At 37.3% G+C, this 27800-nt stretch overlaps 3 protein-coding genes and 1 pseudogene across 7 annotated transcripts in view; 1 reads left to right on the top strand and 3 right to left on the bottom strand.

Moving 5' to 3' along the window:
- LOC306857685 (inactive rhomboid protein 1-like) overlaps positions 1–7611 on the bottom strand; it is a 37256-nt gene extending 29645 nt beyond the window's left edge. For 2 of the 4 annotated variants that reach the window (XM_079397738.1, XM_079397739.1), the window contains exon 1: positions 7377–7606. The gene's annotated coding sequence lies outside the window, so the exon portion shown is untranslated. Of the gene's footprint in view, positions 1–7376 lie in introns of all 4 variants that reach the window. The other 2 variants (XM_079397740.1, XM_079397737.1) reach the window with 2 other exon arrangements.
- Positions 7612–20545: 12934 nt separating this feature from the next.
- Positions 20546–21818, top strand: LOC306857760 (hemoglobin subunit alpha-D-like). The gene is made up of 3 exons (XM_079397892.1): positions 20546–20930; positions 21227–21431; positions 21529–21818. The coding sequence occupies exons 1-3, from the start codon at positions 20839–20841 to the stop codon at positions 21655–21657; spliced, it is 426 nt and encodes a 141-aa protein (XP_079254018.1). The 5' UTR covers positions 20546–20838; the 3' UTR covers positions 21658–21818.
- A 1261-nt stretch (positions 21819–23079) lies between these two features.
- On the bottom strand, positions 23080–23743 carry LOC306858128 (hemoglobin subunit beta-like; the record flags this gene model as incomplete). Its single annotated transcript, XM_079398525.1, has 3 exons — positions 23080–23208; positions 23289–23511; positions 23652–23743. 3 exons carry the CDS (start codon positions 23741–23743, stop codon positions 23080–23082), a joined length of 444 nt encoding a protein of 147 aa, XP_079254651.1.
- Positions 23744–26168: 2425 nt separating this feature from the next.
- LOC306857763 (hemoglobin subunit beta-2-like) lies at positions 26169–26821 on the bottom strand (annotated as a pseudogene). Its single transcript has 3 exons — positions 26730–26821; positions 26395–26617; positions 26169–26286 (listed from the first exon to the last, which is right to left on the bottom strand). The product of its transcript is annotated as a hemoglobin subunit beta-2-like (transcript).
- Positions 26822–27800: the final 979 nt, after the last annotated feature.

The following is a 27800-nucleotide window of genomic DNA, read 5'->3' as shown; positions in this document are numbered from 1 at the left end:
AACAGAAGAGATTTGTATTTATTTGTTTGTTTGTTTTTTTCAAAAACATTGTAATGTTTCTAAAATTAAAAATTTAAAGTACTATATAACATTGTTACCTAGAGCTTATATTGCTTAAATACCATTAATTGGATGCATTTGTGGCCAAAGATGCTGGGATATGCTTCAGCCCCCACGACCCTAGAGAGGATAAGTGGTTTGGTGAGTGAAAAGATGGATGGATGAACTTCCAAAATTCTTTGACTTGCTTTGATTTTGTTTCTATTCTTACTGCTGTTCTGCTTAAAAATACCTTTACATGATGTTTGTTTGTCATTTTTCATCATTATACATGTGCTAAACCTATGAAAATTAAGAAACTAATGAAAGTGTCTTTTTTTTTTTGTTACAGGATCCTATGTACCCAGCCTCAACCATTCATCTGTGAAAGCGGGAACACTGTAAAAAAAAAAAAAAAAAGTTGAGCCAACTTAAAATTAAGGTAACCAGCTTCAGCAGATTTTTGAGTTTTCTCAACTTGTTGTTTTAAGTTTATACAACAAAAAGTTGAGTATGAGGCGCCACGTAGGATTTAAATCAAACTTCGCTTATCAATACATACATAAAACACGTGCATATACACCTATAAATTACTCACATATACATACTATTGGATGTTCAATATATATATATGAAATACACGTGCACACTAATATGAAATCCATACCAATACATATTATGTTAGTAATGAATGCATATACACTTGTGAATAACTTGCGTATACATATAAACTTGACGCATGCATACACCTGTAGACTCTCGCTAATACATACAAACACGATCCATGCATATACACCCTCAACACACGCACATACATATAAACTCGCTGCATGCATATACACCTATAAACACTCGCACATATACAAATAAACTCGCTGCATGCATATACACCGATAAACACACGCACATATAAACTCGCTGCATGCATATACACCTATAAACACTCGCACATATACATATAAACTCGCTGCATGCATATACACCGATAAACACACGCACATATAAACTCGCTGCATGCATATACACCTATAAACACTCGCACATACATATAAACTCGCTGCATGCATATACACCTATAAACACTCGCACATACAAATAAACTCGATGCATGCATATACACCTATAAACACTCGCACATACATATAAACTCGCTGCATGCATATACACCTATAAACACTCGCACATACATATAAACTCGATGCGCGCATATACACCTATAAACACTCGCACATACATATATACTGGATGCGTGCATATACACCTATAAACATTCGCACATGCATTCATAAAATTTTAACTCTTTGACCCTCCATGGGATGAAAAAAGGCATACTAGTGGATGATGGGGGGTACTGACATTAACCTGCTGTATTCACTGTATTACACACTAGGGATGGGCATTTTTGTAATTTTTTTTAATTTTAAGTACTGTTGGTTTTGATTTTGTCTGGATGGCATGCTGTCCTAACACTAACTAGTCAGAGCTCAGTTACCACCCAAAATGCTGCCATAACCAATCAGAAAGTAAATGATGACAGATTTTTAATTTTTGGGTGGACCATCCTTTTATTGTATGTCTGAAATGCATTTTAATATATATTTTTGGACATGACTTTGACCCACATAACAAATTATAGAGAAATACCACGTGCAATAGTCTTTTCTTTGTACATTTCTTAAAAATAACCTGTCTGGGCTCCATTAACTGATTTCAGTCTGCCAAGAGCTTGACTTTGGGATATAATTCAAAGAATGTCGTCTGTGTTCACATAGCAATTCTAGTGAGTCCAAACACACCCAATAAATAGACATCTAAGCTTTCCTTTATACTGCACAATCCCAGTTTCCATTAACATGTAACAACATGTAACACAAACAGGCTAAGCCTTGCTCCAGGATTACACAGCAGAACATGAAATGTCTTTCAACCATACAGTGAAAACAGTTTATTTTCAAAGGAAGGCACAAGAATGATAATGAGAATCTGTAGCACTGCAGATGGGCAAATGGTGTTGTATTAGGGGCTATTTGAGAACTGCGGGTGGTTCGTCGCCTTTGTCTAAGAAGGGGCTGCTTTCACAATAGTGCTCATTATGAGGCATCTTCATGCTGTGAATTTGACATGAACACTTCCTCTCTTGGATCACACTGTATGAAAATAAAATGTTAATTGTACGCAGATGGTGCGCGGGTTTGAAAAGAAAATAGACAATAAAATGAACATTTCAAACATCTGACATCCAAGATCAAATAAACACACACAAGGTCTCAAATCACATGAAAGCCAAATCTCCTCCCACCCCCCAAAAGACTTTAGACTCTACAAGGGTTTTAACAGAAAGACGTGATTATTTCTGTAGGAATTAGTAGAAATTCTTCCCTATATGAACAGGAAAGGTTCAAGTCTTACAGTCAAGAAGCAGCAGGCTGTCAAAAGCTTTAAATAAAACTGGGCTCCATTTATTAGACCACAACTTATTAAAGTTTGTCATAGTTTATCATTATTGTAGCTGCATGCTCTTGGATATTTACTGCTAATATAGATTAATATGATTTGTCTGAGTATATCCAAGAATTCTTATTACTGGCAGTAACACCTAAAAGGTCACTTTCAAAAAAGGTTTTATATTAATTCCACAATATTTATGGATGGAAAAACTAGATCAGCTCCAAACTGCATATTTCCAGGTAAAATGCGAAAACTCGTGGAAAAATTGAGGTAATTGCATCCATCCTTCAAGATTTTTCTTTTTGATGCATCAACATGATTAAAGGACCTTCAGGAGGAGTTAAAATTTTATAAAAAGATTTACAATGAATAACAACTCCAATTAAGTTGATCGCATCAAGCTATAATAGACTTAATAGTCTGACTAAGGGCTATTATGATGCTTTTTTGCCAATTTTGGAGTTTGACAGCCCCTGGTTCTCATCCACTTTCAATGTATGGAAAAAGCAGCTCAGAAACCTGCTAAACATTTCCTTATGTGTTTCACAGGAGAAAAAAATATATACACGTTTGGAACAACACGAGGGTGAATATGACAGAATTTTCATTTTCGGGTGAGATGTTACACATAAGCCTCAGTTATACATAAACAGCCATCCTTTTGGAGGGATGTCTGATGATCTTTACTATTAACACTTGCAACAAAGTCTTGAAGCCAAAAAGTGCATGTGGGGGCGTAAAGTGTAAACTTTGGCCTGCCTTCACTGAGTGGTTTTCTTTTATTTATTTATTTTTTTAAAGGCATTTTCATCCTTATGTGAGTTATGTGCATTAAGTCGAATGATCAGATATAATCAGGTCATTGACAAGAGCCTAAAAGCCTCAGCAATATATGATGACGCACAGATTGCCTGAGAGCAGATGAACTTGTCCTGCCACGTGATGATTTCCAAAGGCCCGGACACAACCCATGTCTCTGCTGCTCCACCCAACCACACAAAGGCTACTGGGATTATAAACCCCCCGCTTGTTCAGGATAAACTAAAATCTTCATAGTTTTTCCTTCTCCAAGGCAAAGTGGAAAATAAATCAGTTTGCAAAAACAATAAAATTACAGTCAAATCCCGCTCCTTGTGTTAGCATGAGGCCTAGAGATGTACTAATTAATACAAATGTGGCATCCTTTCAAAAGTGCCTGACAACAGACAGAGACTGAAGGGGCCTGCGGTTTTCTGATAGGACTTGCAGGATTGAGAGAGACACGGAGGAGCAGAGAAAGAGCTGGTTATGGGGTTTACCCACGACAGTCTGCTCTTTCTTCCAAAATCAGCAGCCAGGAAACAGAGAAAGAAAGAGAGAATGAGAGAATAAAGGTAAAAATATCACGAATCAAGGTAATTTGATTTTCCACAAGAGCTGGATCATCAGTTTTCATTTAATTTCCATTTCTTTTTGTCATAATGTCATTCTCTCATGGCAATGCCATTCTCTCTACTTGTGGTAAACATCCAACAAATCCCCAATCTACTTTTTCATCTCGTTATTTCCTGACACAATACGCTGGTGCTCAATTAGATTCACAGAAAAGAACTGACCATATCTGCACATGGCTTACTGACAGGCCTTTTGCAAAATCAAAGCAAACATTAATAAGGGCTCATATAAATCTGCTGACACAGGAATAATCTAAATAAGATCCGTTCAAGGGTGTTGGGAATCTTATTTACTGAATGGATTGCTAAAAAGGAATTTGGAAGTGAATGCACACCTGTGATCTGACAGCTCTTATGTCTCAATTTTTTGTATCATAGTTTGGGATAGGTCTGAACTAGTCTATACTTCCTGAAAGCAATGCTGCTTTCAGGAAGAAAACTTTTTTTCTTCACCTGACTGTTCGATTGCTTGCTACAGCATACATGAAAAAGCATTTATGCACACCTAAAATTGTATGAAGGTAAATGCATTAAATAAAATATCAAACCAAATGGTATTTATTTTAAAGAAAATCAGCAAAATGTTCCTGAGTGGCTTTTTTTGGGGGGGGGGGGGGGGGGGGGGGGGGTTGTACACTAATGCTCAAATTTGTTAAGAATTTGTTAAGTTTTTGAAAGAATTATCTTATGTCCACTAAAATATAATTACAATTTAGAATAGCACTTTTCTATTTTATTACATTTTAATTTATTCAAAACTGAATTTTAACCAGCCATTACTGCAGTCTTCAGTGTCACATGATACATCAGAAATCATTCTAATATACTGATTTGGCACTCAATAAACATTTCTTAATTTTAATGTTGAAAACGGTTGTTCTACTTAATATTTTAATTCTATTTTAATATTTTAATCTATCTTTCAAAATAAATTCATTTTCAATCTATAAAGATTTAATTTATCTTTAATCTTAATATTTTTAATAAAAACTCATTTCCAATTCTCAGTTATTTGATGAATAAAAAGTTCAAATGAACAGCATTTACTTGAAAAAGAAATATTTTATAACATTATAAATGTTACTACTGTCACTTTTAATCAATATAATGCATCCTTGCTGAGTAAAAGTATTAGTTTATAAACAATCTAACTGACCCCAGACCTCTGATCGATAGTGTATAATGCCATATTGTCAATGCTGTCAAGAAGTAGGTAATTCAGTCCAATCAGATGCAAAACTGGTGTGTACACTGATTACCAAACACCTAAGAATGAAACTGGAATCTTAAAAGATTAAAAAGCATGAGCAATAATATGATCTTGAGTAAGGAAGAGGTGTAACAACTTAACATGAGCTCGAGGGAGATGAGTGACAAATCCGTATACAGTCTGCTGTGATTTCATAATACAACACCTATTCCAAGAAAAAGTCAATTGCTGTGTTTATCTAACATTGACAAGCTATTACCAAATTAAGAGACGCTATGGTAAAGTGTGTGGATCCAAATCACCCAAGCTTACGATAAATCCACAAATGGGATTATACAACTCACAAACAACAGCCTCATCTCGGGTTAGAACAGAGGAGTTTACCTCACACTGTAGAATCTCTAAAAAGCCAAAAAGGCCACTGACATGTATTAACTGATAACATGCAAGAGAAAGAGAGACCTATCTTTTTTTGCAGAACAAGAACTCTAAAATGGCCAAGCTCAGTATAGAAGTAAATGACCATATTTATGCAAATCTATGATGTATTAAACAAGATTCAGTGAGCATTGTAATCACCAGATGGCTGAATGTTGGTCCCATCATCTTCACAAAAATGTGCATGCAGCATGCTGTCTCTGTGTGTCCACTATTGAATAATTATTGATTTTTTTAACTTCCCTGAGGTCAACTGGGAAGGAAATTGCACCTGTTCTTTAAACCAGGAAACTTATACAGCACTGACTCAGGGATGTGTTCCTGTATTCCCTTGGCTACACTTTCACCTTCATGGCTACTTTAATAGCATCCATGGGCTAAATACTCAGTGCCACTGGTAACAGAGTAAAAGACAGTCAGTAAAGTAGAAGTGAGAATGAATTAATGTGGAAAAAGCTTTCCAAGCCCACTGATTTCTTTTCTAGAAGTATGCTTTTGATTTGTAGCTATTCAAATAAATGAAAAAATTATCAGTTTCAGGAAAGTCAGATGTTTCAATTGACTTTGCATGTGCACCTTGCACATTCCTGCAGCTGTAACCACTAAAATTTGAAGCAACTTTCATAACCATGAGGACAGTTTATGTTCTGTGTTAATTCATAGTTTACTGCAAGGAATTCAATAGCTAAAAATAACCGTATAGTCTGTGAAGTCTTTTTTTTTTTTGCATAGCCACAAAACATTTTTGCAATAATTGCCCAGTTTAAAAAAAAAAAGAATTGTTTCATCGATTTATTTATTACTATAAGAAAACTTGACCCTCTAGCACTAGCGTGCTCTATTCTTTTTCTATTCTATCTACTTGTTTTCTTTTTAATCATAATAATAATAAAAATAATAACTTGACCCTCTAACACTGGCTACATGTAATGCATTTGACTTACCGGTCACAGCACTTACATATTGTTGCTCTTTTATTGGTTTGATTGTTTCTATTGACCTAATTTGTAACATGCTTCAGATAAAAGCATCTGCTAAATGATTCAATGTAAATGTAAATGTATATTATATAATAGATTTAGTTAGTTAACAAACAAAAAAATAATAATCAAACACACAAAATTCTTAAAACAGAAAAAAAGGTAAAAAAAAAAAAAAAATTGTTTTTTGTTTAGATTTTTTTTTTCAAACAAACTTATTTAACATTATAACGTTTAAAATATGCGACATCTTGACCCAGCCTGACATTTATGGGCAATATTTTTGTTTTGAGAACATGACAGATGGCAAAATACAGTGTAAAATATAAAACATATATTGTTCACATTGGTTGACATAGGTTCTTCTGTAGTCAATTCTTCTGGAACATGAAGAAAAGCCCCTGACTGAGGAGAATCCATGTCCATTAAAATGACTAAAGGACTGACGCTAGTAGCACTTAATCCACCAACTGCAGATTATCATGCAGCCAGATTACAGATGCATGCAAAATCATTTCTCCAAAAACTTCGTGAGCTGCCTACCTAGACATTTTTTTGGCCATTTTTGGGTCAGCACACGTCTAGGTAGGCAGCTCACTAGTTTTTAAGACACAGTCATCATTTCAGAAATTTAATGTGGTATTTCCAACAGCTGCATAACGCAATATGCTCAATATGCTGTTCTCTATGAAATGCATTTAGGATGCATTCAGCTGCACGTGAGTTGACACACATCCTAGTCTCAAACAGCAAAGATGCTACATTTGTTACTATGGGTGCAACTTTAAAACAACTAACGTAAAGAGACTCATTGAAATAAAGCCATACCTTCTGATGGATTTTCAGATTTTAGCAGCAGGGTTTGTTCATTAACCGGCGTTTAGTGTGATGCACCTTCTTCGCAGAGGATATGTAATGTCAAAGCATAACTAAATAGTACGGAAGCAATGTGGTTTTACATAGTCAAATCCTAAATCCAAAATTTGCAACACCGCTGCAGATTAAAACCATGTTGCTCACCCCGTAAATTCCCACACTGAAGTCTGTAGTTCCGTTTCGAGCTGTAAACACGCCCACACGCGCTTAATGAGACAGAGTGGGCGGAGACTATGAGACATACAGATGTCACTAACCAATCAGCGCCACTCATGGGCGTAAAACTAAAGCCTAGTGATGTCTCCTAGCTTCACCGCAAAAGGATGCAGAAATCGCTGTCGTGCGTCATTTATGGCAAGAAACAGCAAGTGCTACGTTAGAACAAACATACATTGCCTTGAGATAAAAATTAAGATCCCTATATTTTAGGACATATTTTCCTCATTATGCACTCGTAATAATATCTGGGTCTTCATTTGAACGTCTAATATAATTTAACCACAATATAATCTTATCTATAACAAAGTCTAGGGATTATGGATTTTTTTAGGCCTTTTTAATAGAGCTATTCAGTCATGATGTCAAATCGTAGGTCATAATAATTTCCTTGATAATTTCCAGTGGGTTTTTAGAGTAGGCCTAGCGGTTTGGTTTAAGAGTAAAATAAGGTAAATACCGTATTAATGTAGAAAAAAGCCTCATCAAGTAATGTTAAATGAGGCTTTGTTCTGCATTATAAAATATAAATAATTATAGGTCAAATTTAATTCTGAAGCCACTGTGATTTTAAAACAAAAAAAACAAAAGAGGTTTCATTCATGATGGACCATTTTTATATGGTCAAATACTTGGCAACCTGTTTTAATGCTTCTGTATTGTAATTTGTAATAGATTATTTATGTGGTTTCTGTTGTACCACAGGTCTAATAAGTGCAAGCTGAAGACTAAACTTTAAGAGTAAGTGCAAGAATACATGAAAAATGTGTATCAACTGGTGAGTTTGTGGTCCTAAAACCTAAAAGACGATTAGCTGAGGGTTTCCTCCTGAGCAGTTTGGATGTATGAGTAATTTATGTACATAAAGTTATTTTACTTGATGGTATTTCACATTTATGTATATAATTATACATAGTCACAATTAAAATGTACATTTTGATCTTTAAGCTGTGCAAAATATCAGCCATATAGAAAGATTTATCCTATTATATATATGACTTTCACACTCTACTGATATCTGTTGGTCACATTTTCCGTTTGCCTTATTATGTGGAAAGAATAAGGTAGAAATCATATCACTTACAGTTGCACATGAAGGAAACTGAAGTACTTTAAACGGACAGCTTCTCGTGGCAGTGTAATTGTGCCGCCATGGACTACATGTCACTGTAATGAGATGGAAAATGTGATCTCTCATCCGTGGATCCAGTTAGGCTGTTTTGACCCAGCTCAGTGTATTCACTGTTGAATTTGGACACAGTAACTGTAACAACCATAATAGGATTGTCACATAGAAAATTAACCAAATGAGAGAATAATAATGGAAATCTAGAAAGAGAAGACCAACTATTCAGCAGGAATTCACACACATTCAGAAGATGCAGGATAATGTTGATATAGTAGACGAGACACTGTTTGGCTAGAAAACTTTAACATATGTTTCTTGGATGTAACATCTGGATTTTTTTTTTTTTTTTTTTTACCGGCAGTGGTGCATGCCTTTATTTCAGACAGGTATACATTCCTCCTGGCATAGAAAACCTCTGTGAGACATATTTGATGAGAGGAAACAAAAGTAAACAGAGGACGATAGGGTGGATTTGCATGTGGTTGCATCCTCTTCCTCTTCCTGAAAATGAACAGCATTCCTCCTGCAGGATGGAAAAAACTTCCGGCTGGGATTTTCCAGTGCTTAACTTGGGGTGAAATTGCACATTTTAGACTTATATTTTACATTTCTACATTTATTCACTAACTGACAAACTCTTTCTGAACTCTTACTGAATTTTCAAAAATAAAAATTACTTATAATTGATATCAATAGAAATGTAATAGAAGATGATTTAATTGCCTCTAGAAACAATTAAAAATACTTTTTTTTGTTTATCTTATTTGAATATGTGCATACATGTACATACTGTATGTATACTACATGCTTATAAAGGCCAGAGAGCTCTGTTCTGTTCTGTTCTGTTCTGTTCTTGAGTGCTGCAGTTGCTCCTTGCCACTCAACCTTACACTTTTGTCATGAGGTGTGGAGAGCTTTGATTCCACATAACTGATATGACTTTAAGCAACAAAATCAACCTACAACTGAAAGCAGAACAAATCAGATATGCTGCTCCACATAAGGGCACATTTGCTACACAGAGGAAGCAGAGAAAAGACACCGATATCTTAGGATCATCCTTGCAATGAATCAATCCCTGCATGGGGGAGCTATCAGAGATTTAGTGCTCTGTGTTGATGAAGGAATGTAGGTAGAAAGAGGATAGCACATGCATGTCATTAGCTCTGTCAGCATATGGAAGACATTATGTCCTGACCTGAGATTTAACCCTGTCTGAACCCTGTGTGTTTTCTTGCTTTATGGTTCACACTCATGCTTACTCAATATCAAAAAAAAACTTTCAGTACCCTGCTGATGAATCTTCTGCAACACAGCAAAATAAATAATATTTTACCTGAACATATTACAACAAAGAACACTGGCAAAATAAAAACTTTTTATTGCACATTTCTGATTTATTTTCTGAAAAATATGAGTTTATATCTCATAAATGTGCCTGTTTTTCTCAATTTTGAGGTATAATCTCAGAATTGTGAGAGAAAAAGTCATAATTACCTTTTTCATTTTTTTATCCAATGGCTGAAGAAAGTTTCTATAGAATCAGTCTGAATCACTGCTCTGTGAAATTTATGTAACAGTATTATCAGTTTTATCTTTATATCTCTAATGCAAGACAATGTAAGTAAAATGAACATTAATGAAACATCTGAGAGAAAATATAGCATTACCAGGGAACATTTCAAGCAATTCTCATGCACATCAGTATACGATACATTAAAATCAGAACCGAAATGAAATTTTGTGAATCTGACTTATAATTGAGTAATAGGTATCATACCATATTATCTTAACCTCAAAAAAGCTTTGATTTGGCTCAAGTCATATTACATAACATGCAAAGTCTGTGGTGTACAAACATTGTTGTGACAGCAGATATTTTGACCACTTTTAGAAATTGTTTTTAAGTGCTATGCTATGCATTCTGGACTCAAAATAATACCAGAAACACTGGAGACATCGATGTATGAAAAATAGTGTCTTCCAAGTGTGTCTATCCAAAGAGCAAATGTGTAGCTTGTGCTCAAAACTGATTCATCAGGCACACGTGCTTCAATTTTTATGTGACATTTTGAAAGCTTATACAAAAGCCATTGAGTCTGTTCCTCTATATTGTCAGTCATCTGTCACGGTGTATTAAGGATTTGAGGTTAAATTTTGTGGCTTCTGTGTCTGCATCCCCACTAACCAATACTGGCAAGCTCTACTCTGCCATTTCTCCAGGCTAAACCAAAAAGAGAACGGAAATGATTACACGTCAGAGGGGTAAGTGCTTCCATAGCTCCCCACAAACTCTGTTTATTAGCAGCAAATAAAGACAGCCGGGGACCCAAACACTACTGTTAAACTATAGCTCAGGGGCGCCAAGATGATGTTTCATAAACCCTCCACTCTCTAGTTCATTAACTTGGGACTATAAACTGTTCAGAGATGCTTTTGGAATGTGAGAGACTACAGAGTGGTAAAACAGATGATATTGATCCTAAAAAGCCAATAATTATTTTAAAAGCTGTAGTTATTGTAGACAGCTCTTCCTTGAGGTTTAACTGATTATTTATTAAATTAATGTAAGTAACCAATTCTAACTCATGATAGAGCGAAAGTCTTAGATCACTGGAACATTCCAGAATGGTTTGGTGTTGTTTTACCTGGTGGACCATCATAGTCATGAAGAACACCTTGATTTTGTTTGGAACATACAACAATAAAGATCATCATGGTTTCATCCTTTTGATAGTCAAAGCTTGCACCTGCCAGAGAATTCTTTTGAGCTATTTTTGCTTTATGCTCTTGCTCCTTTCATCTTTATCATCAGATCAATCATGACAGCATGAGCCTGTGAGTAAAATCCCAGCTTTTAGTTTCCACAGACATTATGGTTCCTTTGGCGTCTGGTTATGATTATACCTTCAATGATAATAAAAATTAGATAACGGAAATACATAAGCCTGCGTGTCCTGATCTAATGTAAAACACACACACACGCATATATATATTGTGGCGGGAGGAGCAACAGTGGTCGTGGCGTCAGGCCTCGGAGAGGTTTTTATTAAACAAAAATATTATAATAAAGTGTCCAAAGGGGGAAAAGTGTCCAAAATAAACAGGGGATCTGGTGTCCTCGTCGTGCTGCGGGACTTGTGAAGGAGGGCAGTGTTCAGGAGGAAAGGGTCCAGGGAAGGGGTGGAGTCCGGTGGCCGCACGCGCTCCCCTCTCGGGTCCGGGAGCGAGTGGCGGCGGCTTCCTCCAGCGGTGACGTCCTACTCCTAAGCCCCCGGAGCTTCTGGGGGACTCGACGGCCCGGCATCCTGGCCCGTCGGCCGTCTAACGGGTGCTGCAGTCCTCCTACTCGACGCACCCTTCCTGGACCCACGAGGACACCAGCGTGCATGCACGGGGAAGAGACCGGTCTCCCGAGGAGAGGCGCGCTCGGCATTTAAACGGCGGCGGTGATGAGGCTCTATTCACATCAGGTGCGCCTCATCACACGCCGCCAGCCCTGGCTGTTTCAGCGCCCCTCCTCTCACACACCCACTCCCATCGGGAGCCTGGTGAAGGGCGGCGAATACGGGACGGGGTGGTGATGACAATAAGGGGGGAGGCAGCCGACTCGTCATGTTAAGTGACGGCCGTCTTTTCAAACAGCTGGAGGAATGCCTCGACGTCATCGTGCGCTGTCATCTTGGGGAGGAGTTGAGTGGCCTGTTTCCGCGGGTCAGGTAACGGAACCTGCTGGCGGGCTGCCATGCGAAGCCCCGCGATCTCCTGGTCAGCTTGGCTCTGCCGAGTGGTGAGATGTTCCACAATTTGCTGCTGGCGCAGGCTGACCTTGGCGAGTTGTCGGAGAAGCTACTCTATTCCCGTGGGAGGGGCCGCCCCGGAGGGTGGATTTATTCACAAACAGGTGCTCTCCGGTGTGTGTCCGTGGCGTGATGGACCGGCTCTGTCGTCTGCGCAGGCTGGGTCGATCAAAAGCTCGTGTCTGCGGAGGAAACGGAGAGTACAGCGGGTTAGTTCTCTTGTGAGTTGGAGCTGAGACTCCCTGACTGCGAGGCTCACTGCGCGGCTTATCTGGCCGCGGCCGAATTAGGGACAGGTGCGATCGCTTCCGTCGTAATGGGCGAGCGCAGGGTATGTTTCCAGGGCAACGCTGATAGATCCTCGGGACGCTCGTCACAATCTATATATATATATAAATATATATATATATATATATATATATATATAGTCTTCTGAGGTCAGATTTGGTTGCTGAGCTGAACCAGACAGTTAATGAAGTGCAGAGGATGGATTCAATGATGGCGGAGTAGAACTGTTCCAGCAGCTCCAGTGGAAAGTTGAACTTCCTCAGCTGGCGAAGGAAGTACAACCTCTGCTGGGCCTTTTTGACAATAGAGTCAATATGATTGTCCTACTTCAGGTCCTGAGAGATGGTGGTGCCCAGGAATCTGAATGACTCCACTGTTGTTACAGTGCTGCCCATGATGGTGAGTGGGGGGAGTGCAGGGGGGTTTCTCCTGAAGTCCACTATCATCTCCACAGTGTTGAGCGTGTTGAGCTCCAGGTTGTTGAGACTGCACCAGACAGCCAGCTCCTTAACCTCCTGTCTGTAAGCAGACTCGTCACCGTACATTGTATGTTCACAATGGAGCAATTCATAGAGTTTTATTTTGAACTTGGACAAGTATAAAGAAATAAAGTCAGTGCTAAGTTCAAGGCACGGTTTTGGGACATAGTGTATAGGCTATTTTTAATCAAATATAAAATTTGGGCTTTTTATCACTGTGTTTTATATTAAGCCACATTTCTATGGGGGAGAAAATGCTGATCGTGCAATTCAGCTCATATTTCGGGCACATCTGCTTGCATGTACTGTGATGGCCGATGGAGCAGCCACACAGTAAACCGGTATTTGACACGCATCCATGCACATGTATATATGTATAACACTTGTTCTCTTTTTGGTTGTGTACTTGTTAATTTAACTTGCTTATTAGTATGTGATTTAACTTTGGTTACAGATCACCGAATTTACATTTCATAATGACGACAGACACCGATTTGGTTCATCTTTACGGTTTTATTTTCAATTTGTATTCATTTCTGACCAGAGGTGACTAGTTTGGGTGCACACTTTCTAGTTATCGATGGTATATTGTGTTAACATTTATTTTCTTTGAGTTTAAGTTACCTACGTGCGGAGATTGGGCGCTGCGCTGTCTTCTGGTGGTGGTCCGTGCTCATAAAGGACCGGCTGGCGGCAGTTGCCGTCATTTTGTTCCGCTGGATCAATCCATCCTGTAAACTAGCTGGGGGGTGTAGGACTATTTGTTTATTTACCCATTTTCGTTTACTGTAATTTGTGTATGTTAATTTTGCTGTTTATGATCTAGTTTAAGTTAACTATTTGATGGGGTTTAGTGATGTTGGTAATATCCTTTGTGTAGGTGTGTGTGTGTGTGTAATGGACTAGTCCTGTGTGTATAAAAGTTCCCTCCGTGTGTCGCTTGGGGGGGTCACGTTTTTCTTTGTCTGTTTGTTTGGTTATCTTTTGATCATTAAGTTTGATTTTGTTCAGTTGACCATTTTTATGGATCCAGACTTGTCTTTATTTTCTTGATTTCTATTTAGTTTCTAAGTGATTTAATTTGTGACTTTGTTTGTATTTAACAAATTATTTTTTTTGTGGAAATCCTGCGTTTCTTGCCTTGGGCTGCTTGGTCCCTTACAGTACACAGTACATATTTTTAATACATAATATAGTTGGTCTTTTTTATCATCTTCATTAAACCACGTCAAGTGTTTTATGAACCAATGCAAGCTGTATAATAAACAGGAGCGTTTGTCCGAACTCAACTGGTTTTGCGAGAGAACACAAATATCTTTGTGAGAGAATGCAAAAGTTTTGAGAGAGAATGCAAATATCATTGCGAGAGAACGCAAAAGTTTTGCGAGGGAACACAAAGCTTCTCTACAGAATGCAAAACATTTGAAAGTTTATTTCCGATTTTTTTCCACAACCATGTCCCTTTAGGGATAAATCCCCATAAATCCCTTTGCAGATCTAGACATGTGCAGCTGGGGGAGGTAGAAGGTTTCAGTATGAACATACTATTTAGATGTTGAGCAAGCAATCTCGTTGGTGGCAGAATCAGCAAAGGCCAATCAGCTTGTGCCATGAAGTGAATGATGTGATTGCTTGTGAAGGACCTATCAACCTGTGCCATGTAAATTTCATGACTAGTTATATGGCAGAAATAATAAGATGCCAGTGTGTGTCTCCGAATTGCTTGTTTGGGACTGTTTTCACTGGCAAAGCAAAAACAGACAAATGAATAGCCAATATTGTATCTAAAATATAAGTTGTTAAATATTACCTTCATGTTTATTGAACTGTTGTACAAAAATATTTCACTCACAATGCCTAAATATCGATTTTGCGACTTCATGCCTACAGCTGAATCACTGATACTTTCAAACTCTTCTCTCAATTATGTGGTATCTTAAATTGGATTATAATTAGTTTAGAGAGCAGACCACTCTAAAAACCTTGTTTTCACACACTCTTAATTGTCTATTTTGTATATTGTGTTTGTGCTATTTGGCACATTGTCCATTTTTGTATATTTGTACATTATTTATTTTATTTTTATTTTTTATTTTTTTTACTATCTGTGTCCTGTCCTGTTGCTGTCAGTCTGTGGAGCTAATGTCACTAAAACAAATTCCTCGTATGTGCAAACATACCTGGCAATAAAGCTGATTCTGATTCTGATTCTTCTTCCTCTCTACAGCTTCTTAACACTGCATGCTGTTCACCTACTGTACACACCATGACCACTTCAAAGGTTCCTGTTCTCCTGCTGAGGCCCAGAGCAGGAAGCATAGCTGGCAGCTGTTCACATGAGCACTGGAAGTTTAGCTTCTGCTCTCTTGTGTTCCCCTTTGGCCTTCTAGTTTATGGGGGCCAGAAGGGAGTACTAGTTTACAGTAGTCCTCCACCTGATGACATGTCCATACTCCATCAGACAGTGAGACCTGCTTGTTTCCAACAACGTAGCTATATGGCTTTATATAATAGTACAATATAAAAAGAAACTGCAAATTGGTTCCTGTTAGTAACATGTAGTCACTCAATAGTCACTCAATTATTCCAGTACTCATTTGCAACTGAAAGCAAAAGTAGGAGGATCTCCTGTAAATCACTGACCTTTAACAGACAAGAGCAGCTAGAAACAAGAGCTCTTTCTATTTCCTCTGGGTTGAGAGAGACAGGGCTGCTGCTGATGTTTTTATCTAAACAGCAGTGCAGACAGTAAATCCACTGCTTGTCTCTAACTATGCATTGACATATTGTTCAAGGGAGATGTTCCAGATCCCTGGTGACTTACAGTATTTATTGCTGAGGTCGTTCCTCATCATTTTAGACAGTCTGGCGCATTGGGATTAGAGTATGTGTATGTGTACACAAAATACAATTGAACCTGAATTGAAGCGAAGCATCATACTTTAACAAATCATCATCAGCATATATCTCTATCACGCTACAACTATCTAAAACATGATAAACACGTACAATAGAATAAATTTGTAGGAATTACAGTAACAGCAATTCAGTGCATGTATGAACACTCTTTTTTGTACACTTGCCAGCCCGGAGGGCTTAATGTGACCATTGTAAAGTCCACTTGTGCCTCAGAAGTTTGTAAGTAAGCTTTCTCATTGAAAAGGTGCTGTTTTTTCCCTTCCTTTCAGCTTCTTACTTGCCATGTTGACTGTCCAATACGTGCAGGAAATCCAAAAGGCTCCTCCCTTTTGTGTAGCTAAGAGCAAATGGCTTTTCATTGAACAATGAACTTTTTGAAGTGCAACTGTGAGAAAGAAAACTTCACAGTCAATGTTTTAGATCTTTTGGATCTAAATATGCTGTATTTGATACTATATTTGATTCATTTTGCATATATGTCAGGCTTTTATGATAATTTAGTGATAGGTAAATAAATAATATAATATAATATACAATTTAAACTAACTGTTTTGTGTTTTAATGTAAGGTTATGATCCTTCATAAATTATTTTAATATGCTCATTAGGTGCTCAAGAACAATTCTTATTTCACAGCTTAAGACAGTTGCTTAATATTTTTGAGGAAATGGTGATATGTTTTAGGGATACTTTTATGAATAGAAAGTTAGAAATAACAGAAAAAAAATTGAAAGGTAGTGTATATAGTATATGTTTATAAATTTATACATGATAATTTTCTGCACACTGCTTGGTATGATTGAGATGCATGCTCATGTTCTTCAGAAGCACATATTTCACAGCAAGACTCACACATGCTTGTCATTATAGATAAGCTTACAGATATCCTCCACCGAGCTCCACATCACAATGGCTGCCTGTGACACTGTTTAAACACTTGAGATTTTTTTTTTGTCCTGGGAAGGAGGATTAACTGTCATGGAATGATGGATGTTTAATGGCCCTCATGGGGGCATTTACAGGATGAGGAGACATGACATGACCTAAGAGGTGAACAAATAGATAGTCATGTTGAAAGAAGTGCACATGATTTATGGCCTCTGTTTGGCAAGATTTCAAAGTACCACTCAAATATTTTGTTTCATGTGCAGAACAATCAAGATTAAATGAGTTATTGATGTTTCACAGTCCTTTCCTCTCTCCTTTCACCATTATTACAGCCCTCATAAGAACTCATAGGCTTCCTAAATACGTTAATCTAATGTAAACTGCAGTTATAATGTATTAGTGTGTCATCCAGTCACAATATAACACGTCTGAGTATTTGTCCGACTGAGACTAGACAGTGTGGGTGGCATGTGTGATCTAGCAGTGAGTGCACAAGCAAACAACACATCAGTAGGATTAAAGAAGAGGAAAATAATTAATCTGTAATCCTGTTTGCTGTATTTTGTGTCTTTTGAAGAGATGACCGGCAGTTCCGTCTTTGGCTAACCATAGGCTTCTTTATTTAGCAAAACTGGCACTTCTTCAAAATTAATTTTCTTCACCTATGCAAAATGATTCAGTAGCTTACATGCTTTGATATGCATAGTGTGCTATTCATTGTAACAGTTTGGAAAGCAGAGCTTTTAACAAATGGGTACATATATGTACCATACAAATGCAATTTTTCCTAATACCCTTGTATTTACAATATGTTTTTTGCATAGGATACATTTGCTTTCGGTGCGCTATTGCCATCTAGTGGACAGCAAGCTCAACAACTAATTCTTTAACCAGTATATAGGCAGGCATTTTAATTTAAGAAGCTAAATCTGTTATCAAGCAATTGCAATACCTTTCAAAATCATCTCTTATGCTTACCAAGGCTACATTTTATTCGGTCAAAAAATATAGTAAAAATTAATATTGACTAATATTCCTGTGATGGCAAAGCTGAGTTTTCAGCATCATTACTCCAGTCTTCATGTTGCATTATTTTTCAGAAATCATTCTAATAGGCTGATTTGGTGATCAGGAAACATTTCTAACAGTGTGCTTTTTGTGGAAATTGTGACACTTTTTTCTTGTTGACTGATAATTCTTGATGGTATAGAAAGAAGCATTTATTCAAAGCATAACGTTGTAAATGTCTTTACTGACACTTTTGATTTAATGCATCCTTGCTGAATAAAAAAAAATTACTGAATGGTGGTGTACTGAATGTGACATGGCATAAAAAAAGTTGCTTCATTGTATATAAAACAATAATAATAATAAATACAGTAAAAATGTTAATTATATTCTGTATTTTTCAAAATGATTACACATTCATTTGAGAAAGTCTTTTAAGGACAGGTTTTCAGATCATAGCAAAACATCTGCAGAGCTGTTTTTTGTATTTGAGTTTTCTGTTTGTCTGTCAACCTCGTTATTTCCTACTAATGATTTTTTTCATAAACATCCCTTGTTGTTCTACTACTGCACTTGGGGATATATTACAGGTGAATATGCTATTTTCTCTCTATTTTAATCAAAAAGAAACCTTGCCGTATACTAAAGCCATTTTTTGTCATTACTTGTTTAAACTTTTATAATTGGTACATAAAAAAGTGATATAAACTTTTATTTTTGTTTTAAAGTGGCAAGACCCTTTTGTCAACTTGCTTATTTGACTAAATATTTAATAAAACACTTTACATTATCATATACTGCATAATAATAATGACGTCACTTAAGGCTGTGAGGATGGAGCTGTTTTCAGATCGAAACTAAATTTAACAAAACATAAAAATCTGAACACATAAAGGGTTGGAAGCATGTTTTTTATCATTGCAATGATAAACACATAATAAATTATTATACAAAATAACAAAACATATACAAATAATTATTAGAAAAAAATAGAATATGCAATGAAGCTTTAACGTTGCATCAGCTTAACAAAAACACCCCCACACACAGAACTAAGAACAGACCTGAGCACAATCATGTACCTGTCATAACTGCACATTCCACAAAATGCAAAAGGATGTTGATTCTATTAAAGACGTAGGTGTTCAGTTTAGCTGAGTCATGGGTAGTTCACGGTCTGTCTGCAGGAGGGCAGGGCAGGAGTGAGATGGGTGATTACGCTGCTCTTCAGCTTCCACCCTTTCAGCCCCCAGCTTGAGCCACTGATATGAACAGCCATGAGGGTTTATCAGTCCCAATGCCTTGACCCCACCCTATCACAGAAGTGCATGCTCATAGCCATTAAAAATGAGAGTCAATGTCATTTAACATCATAAATGCATAAGCACTTCACAATTTTACTGTTTTTACTATTGTTTCTTGCTGCTGCATTTGAGCATTATGTGTGTATAAAGAAAGCACTACAAAGAAAGCAGGTGCTACAGGTTTATATTCTTTTGAAAGAGTATGAGTATGATTGGTAGATAAAAAAAAAACAGTAAATTGCTGACAATATAGCTTTAACACTTTAATTATCCACTACAGACACATGCATACATGTAAATCATCTGCATAAGTAATTAATAGGTTTACAGTTTTTTTCAACTGCTTACATACATTTTCAAAACTTTGTCTCTTTTTTTCAAATCTTTACTCACAAATCCAAGAATTGCACACACAAAATGCAAATCTCTTGCAAAATGAAGCACTGTGTTCAAAATAGCATAAACACATCTCAAAAGCAAACATTTGCAAACACCTTTGCCATAATATAAATTCCTGTTGGATTTGTGTGTGTTACAAAGAGAATTGTGTGGTGTGTTTTGCAAAAAGTGTTTTATGACATTGAAAACCGAGTCAAAGGCCGAGAATTAGAGTGTGGTTTTGCAGATTTGGTGTGTGGTTCTGCTGTTTGAGCGTCAGCTTTCAGAAATTGTGTGACAAGTAAAGATTTTGTGTGTAAAGTAGTTGAAAAAAAAAAACTGTAAATGTTAGTATCGAATTAACGTTACATCTAATATAGAGTAAGATGCACCCCTTTAAGAGCAAAGTGGATTTACTTTTAAGCTGTAACATATTTTAATATAAGATGCAGGATGATAATGCATCAGCCAATGTGTTATTATAGGAAAAAATAAAAATATAAAAAAGGGAGGTTTCAAAATAAAAACTAGGCTATAATTTTACTTCACAAACCTAAGAACATTGATAAACTACTGTAAACTGCCTAATGTAATGCCATAGATCACTATTTTCCAGACACTCAAAATTAGATCAATTAATGTTGATGAAATGGCTAAATTAAAATTCATCACGGATCTCACTCAAGAGTCGGAATCCCAGCATGATCTAATATGACGCAGAGAACGCTTAACATTCTGTCACGTGATTAGACTACCTCCCTCTGGCCGGTGAGATGAAGACAGCGACCGCAGGGAACTACATTTCTGCCAACTGCTCTCTTCTGTGCTATATTTATTACGTCGCAATAGGCAGAGTTTGTGGTTAATTATGTGATCGAAAATATATGGCAAAGCTGCCGAACCGCAGTATACCCGGCGAAACAATATACGCGTTGTTTAGAAACTCAATTTATATAGCAATAGATTCACCTGTGTTTAGATTTTACTTACTTATATTTTGCTTATAATGCTCTCGAACACTGAAAAAGAGTTGATTGTACAGATATGGGACAAAATGCTTCCAGTGGCAGAAGATATTGGATCTGAGGCTCTTTTAAGGTATGCTGTCTTAGATCAAGCAAATATAGGACCGATATTCCTATAAACAAAATATTTTTACAGACAGGCTGGGATGTTTGCTTTTCGCTAAATTATACATAACTTGGTCTGACTTACTGTTCGCCGTTCAGTTTTCTGAATATCAAAAGACTTTACAATGATTGATGGTCTTGTAGTATTTGGCTCTTTCCCATGAGTGGTGACGCAGGCAGCGGCGTGGGAGGAAATACTGTGGGGGTCTCGTGCCGTCTGCGTCTTGCTGACATTGTTTTTCTCCCCTGCTAACTGGTTTACAGGATGTTCACAGCGTTCCCCAAAACAAAGACATACTTCTCTCATCTAGATATCAGCCCCCGTTCAGAGCATTTACGCTGCCACGGGAAGAAAATCGTCCAGGCTTTAGCCGAGGGTGCGAGGAACATAAGCACTCTCACTACTACGTTGGCACCACTAAGCAGGTTCCATGCCTATCAACTGCGAATACATCCTACAAACTTCAAGGTGTTCATGTAATGTCTATCTGTCCACTTGAACCAGTACATATATGATGGGATATTTTTCCTTCAGCTCACTAATGTAAACTTCTCACATTTTCCAGATTTTCAATCATTGCATCCTCGTGACGTTAGCCTGCTATATGGGTGAAAACTTCACACCTGTTGCACACGCGGCGATAGACAAGTTTCTTTCGGCGTTCTCAGCTGTTTTAGCCGAAAAGTTTCGATGAAGACCCGGCCTCCGAAGAAGGATGGGATGGTTTTGAGAACTCTATCTTTAATAAATAAACAATAGGCCTGCATGTTTTACAAAGTAGGCCTATGTGTGTCTTTGTTGTTTGTCTGAATGTAATGAGATTAAATAATCAATTAAAACTCAATTAAAAAGTGTTAAAAATGTGTTTTCTTTTTTTAGTTAGCTGTATGAATGTCTAATGTGTGTGTGTGTGTGTGTGTGTGTGTGTGTGTGTGTGTGTGTGATTTTTAATGTGATGCCGTCAATGCAATTTGATTGGTTGATATTTTTGCCTTCCAAAGTCATCCTCATCATTTGGTATTTGAATTTCCGACGTCATCGTCATTGTTGAGTTGTGAAATTGGTTATTATAGCCTACTTGATGCAAAAGGAAAGAAATCAATCAGCAACCACGGCGCTGCACGGTCATAGCTGTGATGTTTGATGTGGGTGTGGTGCTATCCAGATATAAGTGCTGAAATCTTGGCCGAAGTCCAAAGGAAATGTAACGCTCTCCCTTGTGCAGAAAACATTTATACTGTAGACCTGTCATTACCTGGGGATAACATTAGTACCGCTTTATTAAATAAAACAGGAAAGTTTCTGTAATAGGCTATTACTAATAAACATTTTTTTTTTAAATGTGCTGGTTTATATATTTATCAATAAATCTTATTTGTTTCAATCTTGCACATTTCAATAATTGATTTTTGCTTTTTTCCATTGCTAGTCAAACATTTATATTTAAAGCATACTGTATGGTGCAAAGCAATCTGAATAAAAGCATACCAATATGATTTAAAAATAATCAAATAAACAGAAATAGTTAATAATAAAAATAAATAATAATTAAAAAATTATCTTTTTGGAGTACAGAAATCTTATTTGTTTCGAACCGGTTTCATTTTACTGATAAATGTGCATAACATTAGTTTGTTAAAACTGCGCCTGATCCAAATGAATGAACATATGCAATTCAAATACACAGATGCAAAATTTAGGCCTAAATACGTTTATAATAAGGCATAAATTATGTTTATAAAGCATTTTGGATCTCCATTGAGGGGATTTTGGACATTGCATCAGTTAGCTATAGCCTCGGTCTTGTCAAGCGTGGAAAATAAAGAGGAAGGGAGGAGCAGGAAGTGGAAATCATATCAGAATGAATAAAGACATAAAATACTGTTCTTCGCTATACCTATATGCAAATTCTTGTAAGTTTTAAAAATGTGAATATTAGCACTTTAATCATACCCTATTTAATGTGAGCTTCATTATTGTGTAACCCCTTTTGATTTAAATAGACAACACAATGGACAACGAAATCGTGTCAATAATCATTATTATTTATTTATTTATTTTTGCTGTGCATTACACAATCTCAGTAGGCTACATATTTCTTCATTCAGTCGATGAATCAATTATACTGCTTTCTTAGGGCTGCCACAGCAACACACAGGAACTTCTGCCACGCAGCTTGGATGTCTGGGGTGAACTCAGTCCTCATGCGTGTAGCGACCACCACGGTCAGGCAGTCACCTAAGAGCTGGAGCAGAAGTTGAGAAAAGTAAAGCAAAGCTCCAACATAATCAGCAACTTCATAGCCACGTGCTTTGAGACGCAAACCTGGAAATTGCCTGGGTCGACTTGCAGTTTCTCCGAGTGAAGCACGCTAAGGGAAGCGTAGGTTTTCTTGATATTATCCATGTTTTTAAGAGCCATCTCCAGACCTTGGAGCACTACAATCCCGTGCGCTGCGACCTTTGGGTTAGCCATGATTGCCTCGGCATTAAATAGATTACCAAACCCACCAAAGTACCGCCGAGTCCAGGGGTAGACCACCAAGAGTCTTGAAACCAGACAATTAAGACAATAACAGGCCTTAATGTAGCAAGCTAATGGCTGATTACAAGTACATGCTTTGAGGAAAGCTACATACAATAAAATATATAAAAAAATCGAAGCAAGGAAGAAATAAGATTACCCTACCTCGTCAAAGTCTCGCGGCCCACCGACTCATAGTCGAGTTTGGCGAAAACAGCCTCTATCGCGGCGCGTTCCTCAGCTGTCCACTGAACCATCGTGTCTTGTGGCCTTACAACTGGACAGCTGTTTAAATAGGGCCTTCTAGGCAGCCGCCCATGTATTTCGGCCAGATGTGTTTGGCCGATAGTGCAGAGGAAAGGCGGCAGCTGACCGATAAACTCAATGTTCTCAATTAAGTAATTTGTAACCCAAACTTTGAAATCGTCAGTGAAATAATCTTTGAAATCATTAAAAAATATATATACTATATATATCTCTCCATAAGAACGGATGTTCTTATAATAGTTAGAGCCCGGTCTCATGAAAATGCTACGCCAAATAAAAACGTGCATATGATACGCATCTACCCCACAACCCATCCTACCCATCACGTAGCATATACACGCCAATTTTTGCGTATCAATATCACGAGCTTTTGTTTTTATTTGGCGTACCATTTATACGCACTTTCATGAGATCGGGTTGAATAATTAAGTATCCTACCACTTACAGTATATCTGGCATGACATATAGCCTAACATTGTTGTTTTTGTTGTTATTTTCGCCTTGGCAGAACTCAAATTTAACATGGTTAGTCCAGGTGATATGTGAAAATAATGTTCACTTTTTTATAAAAGCATGAAATTTGGTGCACTTGTATAGTTTGCGGCCCTAAACATGTTCAGAAATGGAGCCACTGCAAAAACACCTCGTGGTTGCCATGGCGACCATTTTACTTTCAGCCATAACCAAATGATGTATTTTGTGTCATATCTCCTGAACCAAACATGATAAGACCCCTATGTTTTGATGGTCAAGGATTACAATGATACCATATACAGCAACATAAACTGTTCAGGTGAAGAGTTAATGGTCAAATCAGCAGTGAGCATCACAGTATCACAGCATTTACAAAAGTCCATAATTATGGCTATTAATTTTTCTTTGTTTGATAATTAATATTTTATTCAATAATACATTAAAAGATTGTTTTCAAGAATACTATCATATATTTCAGAGATAGCCCTATAAAAAATCATTTTAGGTAAGTGTATTTTTCCTTACCTCTCAGGCAGAGTCAGGTGTGTTTCCAATACATTCTTGTTCCCTCTCAACAATGCTCTAACATCACACCCAGACGGCAATGCAATCAGGTGAACGGTTAATGGTTAATTTAGTGACTTTATGAGAAGGATTACAATGAAATCTCAGAAGATGTAGAATGAAATTTCAGGCATATTTCATGTAAACTTAATTTAAAATCACTCTTTGGGGCCAGAGTTGTCTATGTTGACCACAAGGGAGAAGCCATAGTCCTGTATGGCGGGTACACGCAGGTGAATCGCTAATATTTGATGTAACGGGTGGAATAATATTTATGTGTATGGTGCGGTGCGGTGCGGGCCGCACGGTGACAATCACAGGCAGGTTGCGGGTCCAATAACCAAGACTTGGTCCAGTACACGCTGAGCAATGTAGCCAATCATGCTGCCACTGATTGACAGCTGTAGTGATTATATTAAAGGGAGCGCTCTTTGCTTGCTTTCTGTATTTAATCTATTCACAATTTGAATAAAAATTTTAATAAATGATTTTTTTTCTACCTCATGTAGGAGATTTAATGCAGGTGCGATTCGGGTTCCAGTTTTTATGTCAATGGGTCGGGTATAGGATTAAATTAGCGTTGCTGTCAGAAAAGGTGAACGAAAATACCTCTCTGTGATGTTACCACAAGGCATCACTTACAGAGCTCAGGCTTCTGGTGGGATGTGGATTCATAAGAGTGAGGAGGAAGTAGGAGGGTGCTGAGCCTGTGGCTGCTCTGTACAAAAACATCATGTCTTGAACTTGATACGATATATATATATAGTATAACTATATACTCATATAGTTCACTTGAAGGAGTGAATGAAAACGAGTGAGTGAATTCGGACACTAAGTGCACCGGAAGGACTGCCGCTTTTGCATAGTTAGCTTCCTGTTAAATAATCATTTGATACGGGCAGCTCCAATAGTCAGATTGAAGGATTTATCTAGAACTCAGTCACGGAAATTATGTATAAACCCTAATAGTCAATTTATAATTAATTTGTACCTGTGTTGTATTACGCCGTGGACGAGCGCTTCTAAAATGAATGGATGGATGATTCAGCTATGGGCGCCATCTTCTGGTGAGACGCGGGAATTCATTCGGCGCGCGACTCTCTCATTGCATTCTGGGGATTCTCTAGCCGTTGAGTGTACATCGCTTGTACACTCGTTTCTGCGGTGCATTGTGGGATTGAATGAGTGCACTCGAGAACATCCACTATGGTTTCGAACACCACTTAAAATGGCTGTCCCCTCAAATAGTGCACTATTTCAGGGTATAGGGGGCGATTTCGGATACAGCCTTAGTGTAGTTTTAATGGCTTCCCACTGCACAGGTTTCTTTATTGTGTTAGAGACCAAAACAATGCTTTCCCCCATATGTTAGAGGTATTAATGATACTGTCTGCAGAGAGCAGAAACGACAACAGCGAGGAACTTCTGCCAGGAAGCCTGCACATCAGCTGTGAAAGAGGTACCCAGTCACGATGGTCAGGCAGTCAGCCAGCAGCTGAGATGGATAAAAAAACAAAATCAGAAGAGAGTCATGCAGCAGGTGAGTCACTAGCTAATAGTGTCTGTGTCTGTATGAGTTTTATATGTTGATGTGTTTACATACCCTGAAGTTGTCAGGATCCACGTGCAGTTTCTCGGAGTGCAGCACGCTCAGTTGGGCTTAGGTGTTCTTGATATCATCCATGTTCTTCATGGCTCTGTCAAGCCCGTGGAGAACAACAGTTCCGTGGGCTGCGACCTTGGGATTGGACATGATGGCCTCTGCATTGTACAGGTTTCCAAAACTTGTGAAGTACCTCTGAGTCCAGGGATACGCAATCAAGGTCCTGCAATACACAACATACAAAAAGTGAATAAAATAAAAGGAAAAAATATGTCTGTTTTTATAAACGTGCATAAATGATGATAATGATGATCACAATAACATGGGTACCGTACATTTGGAAAGCTTTGGGGACAGCGTCCTTATAATTCAGCTTGCTGAAAATGTCCTGGATGCAGGCACGCTCCTGGTCGGTCCACACAGCCATGTTGTCAGTTTAGGATTTTTTTTCTCCATTAGGAATAAGAATCATATCTTTCCACTCGTGTCGACACTATGTCATCGGGTTGCATCGCCAATACAAGAGGACTCGTCTGATTGGTTGTAACTTCTTGTGGGCAGGACGCTAAAGATGTAGTGATTTTGCATATTTGCATTGACGTTTTAATGCAAGTGGCAAAAGACTTAAGGAGCAACAGTATGGTAATGATACAGTGTCTTTGCAGATAAAAACATAAAGCATATAGGATTGTAGAGTACATCTTTATTTAATTGTTTAAATCCTTGGTAAATGTGACTTTCAAAGACTATGAATTATACTTGTGATCTCAGCTGTTGGTTATCTCACGCACATATGCACATTCAAAACGACTCTGCCTTATCTCTAGTCACAGACTCTCCACTCACGTAGATCTCAAAATGAAATGCCTGTGTGTTAAAAAAAAAAATCCAGTCTCATCAAATACCAAATTAAAAGGGCGTGGCCATTTTATTGATTTAATTATTTCACAGCCAATAAATGAAATAAATGATTTATAAATCAATTCAAAACTGTGCCCTTCCCTTTTTGGTCATTTTTATTCACAATAAGTGCCTTGTAAGTAAACAAATGTACATGTTTAATAATAATATTAATAACAATAGTTTATGAAATACTAATAATAGGCCTATATTAAATTTTAACAATAGTAGTAAAATAGTAATTAAAAATATATATATATTATTATTTAGTAACAGTAATATGTCACAGAATTGAGATTTATACACCATCTGAATAAAATAAGCTTTCCATTGATTTATGGTTTGTTAGGATAGGATAATATTTGGCTGAGATACAACTATTTGAAAATCGTGAATCTGAATATTGAGAAAATCACCTTTAAAGTTGTCTAAATGAAGTCCTTAGTAATGCATTTTACTTATCAAAAATTAAGTTTTGATTTATTTACGGTAGGAAATTTACAAAA

This window comes from Barbus barbus, assembly GCF_936440315.1.
Source record: "Barbus barbus genome assembly, chromosome: 38".
NCBI classification, from domain to species: domain Eukaryota; kingdom Metazoa; phylum Chordata; class Actinopteri; order Cypriniformes; family Cyprinidae; genus Barbus; species Barbus barbus.
Note: the sequence above shows the minus strand (reverse complement) of the source record. Positions and strands in the feature narration are given on the sequence as shown.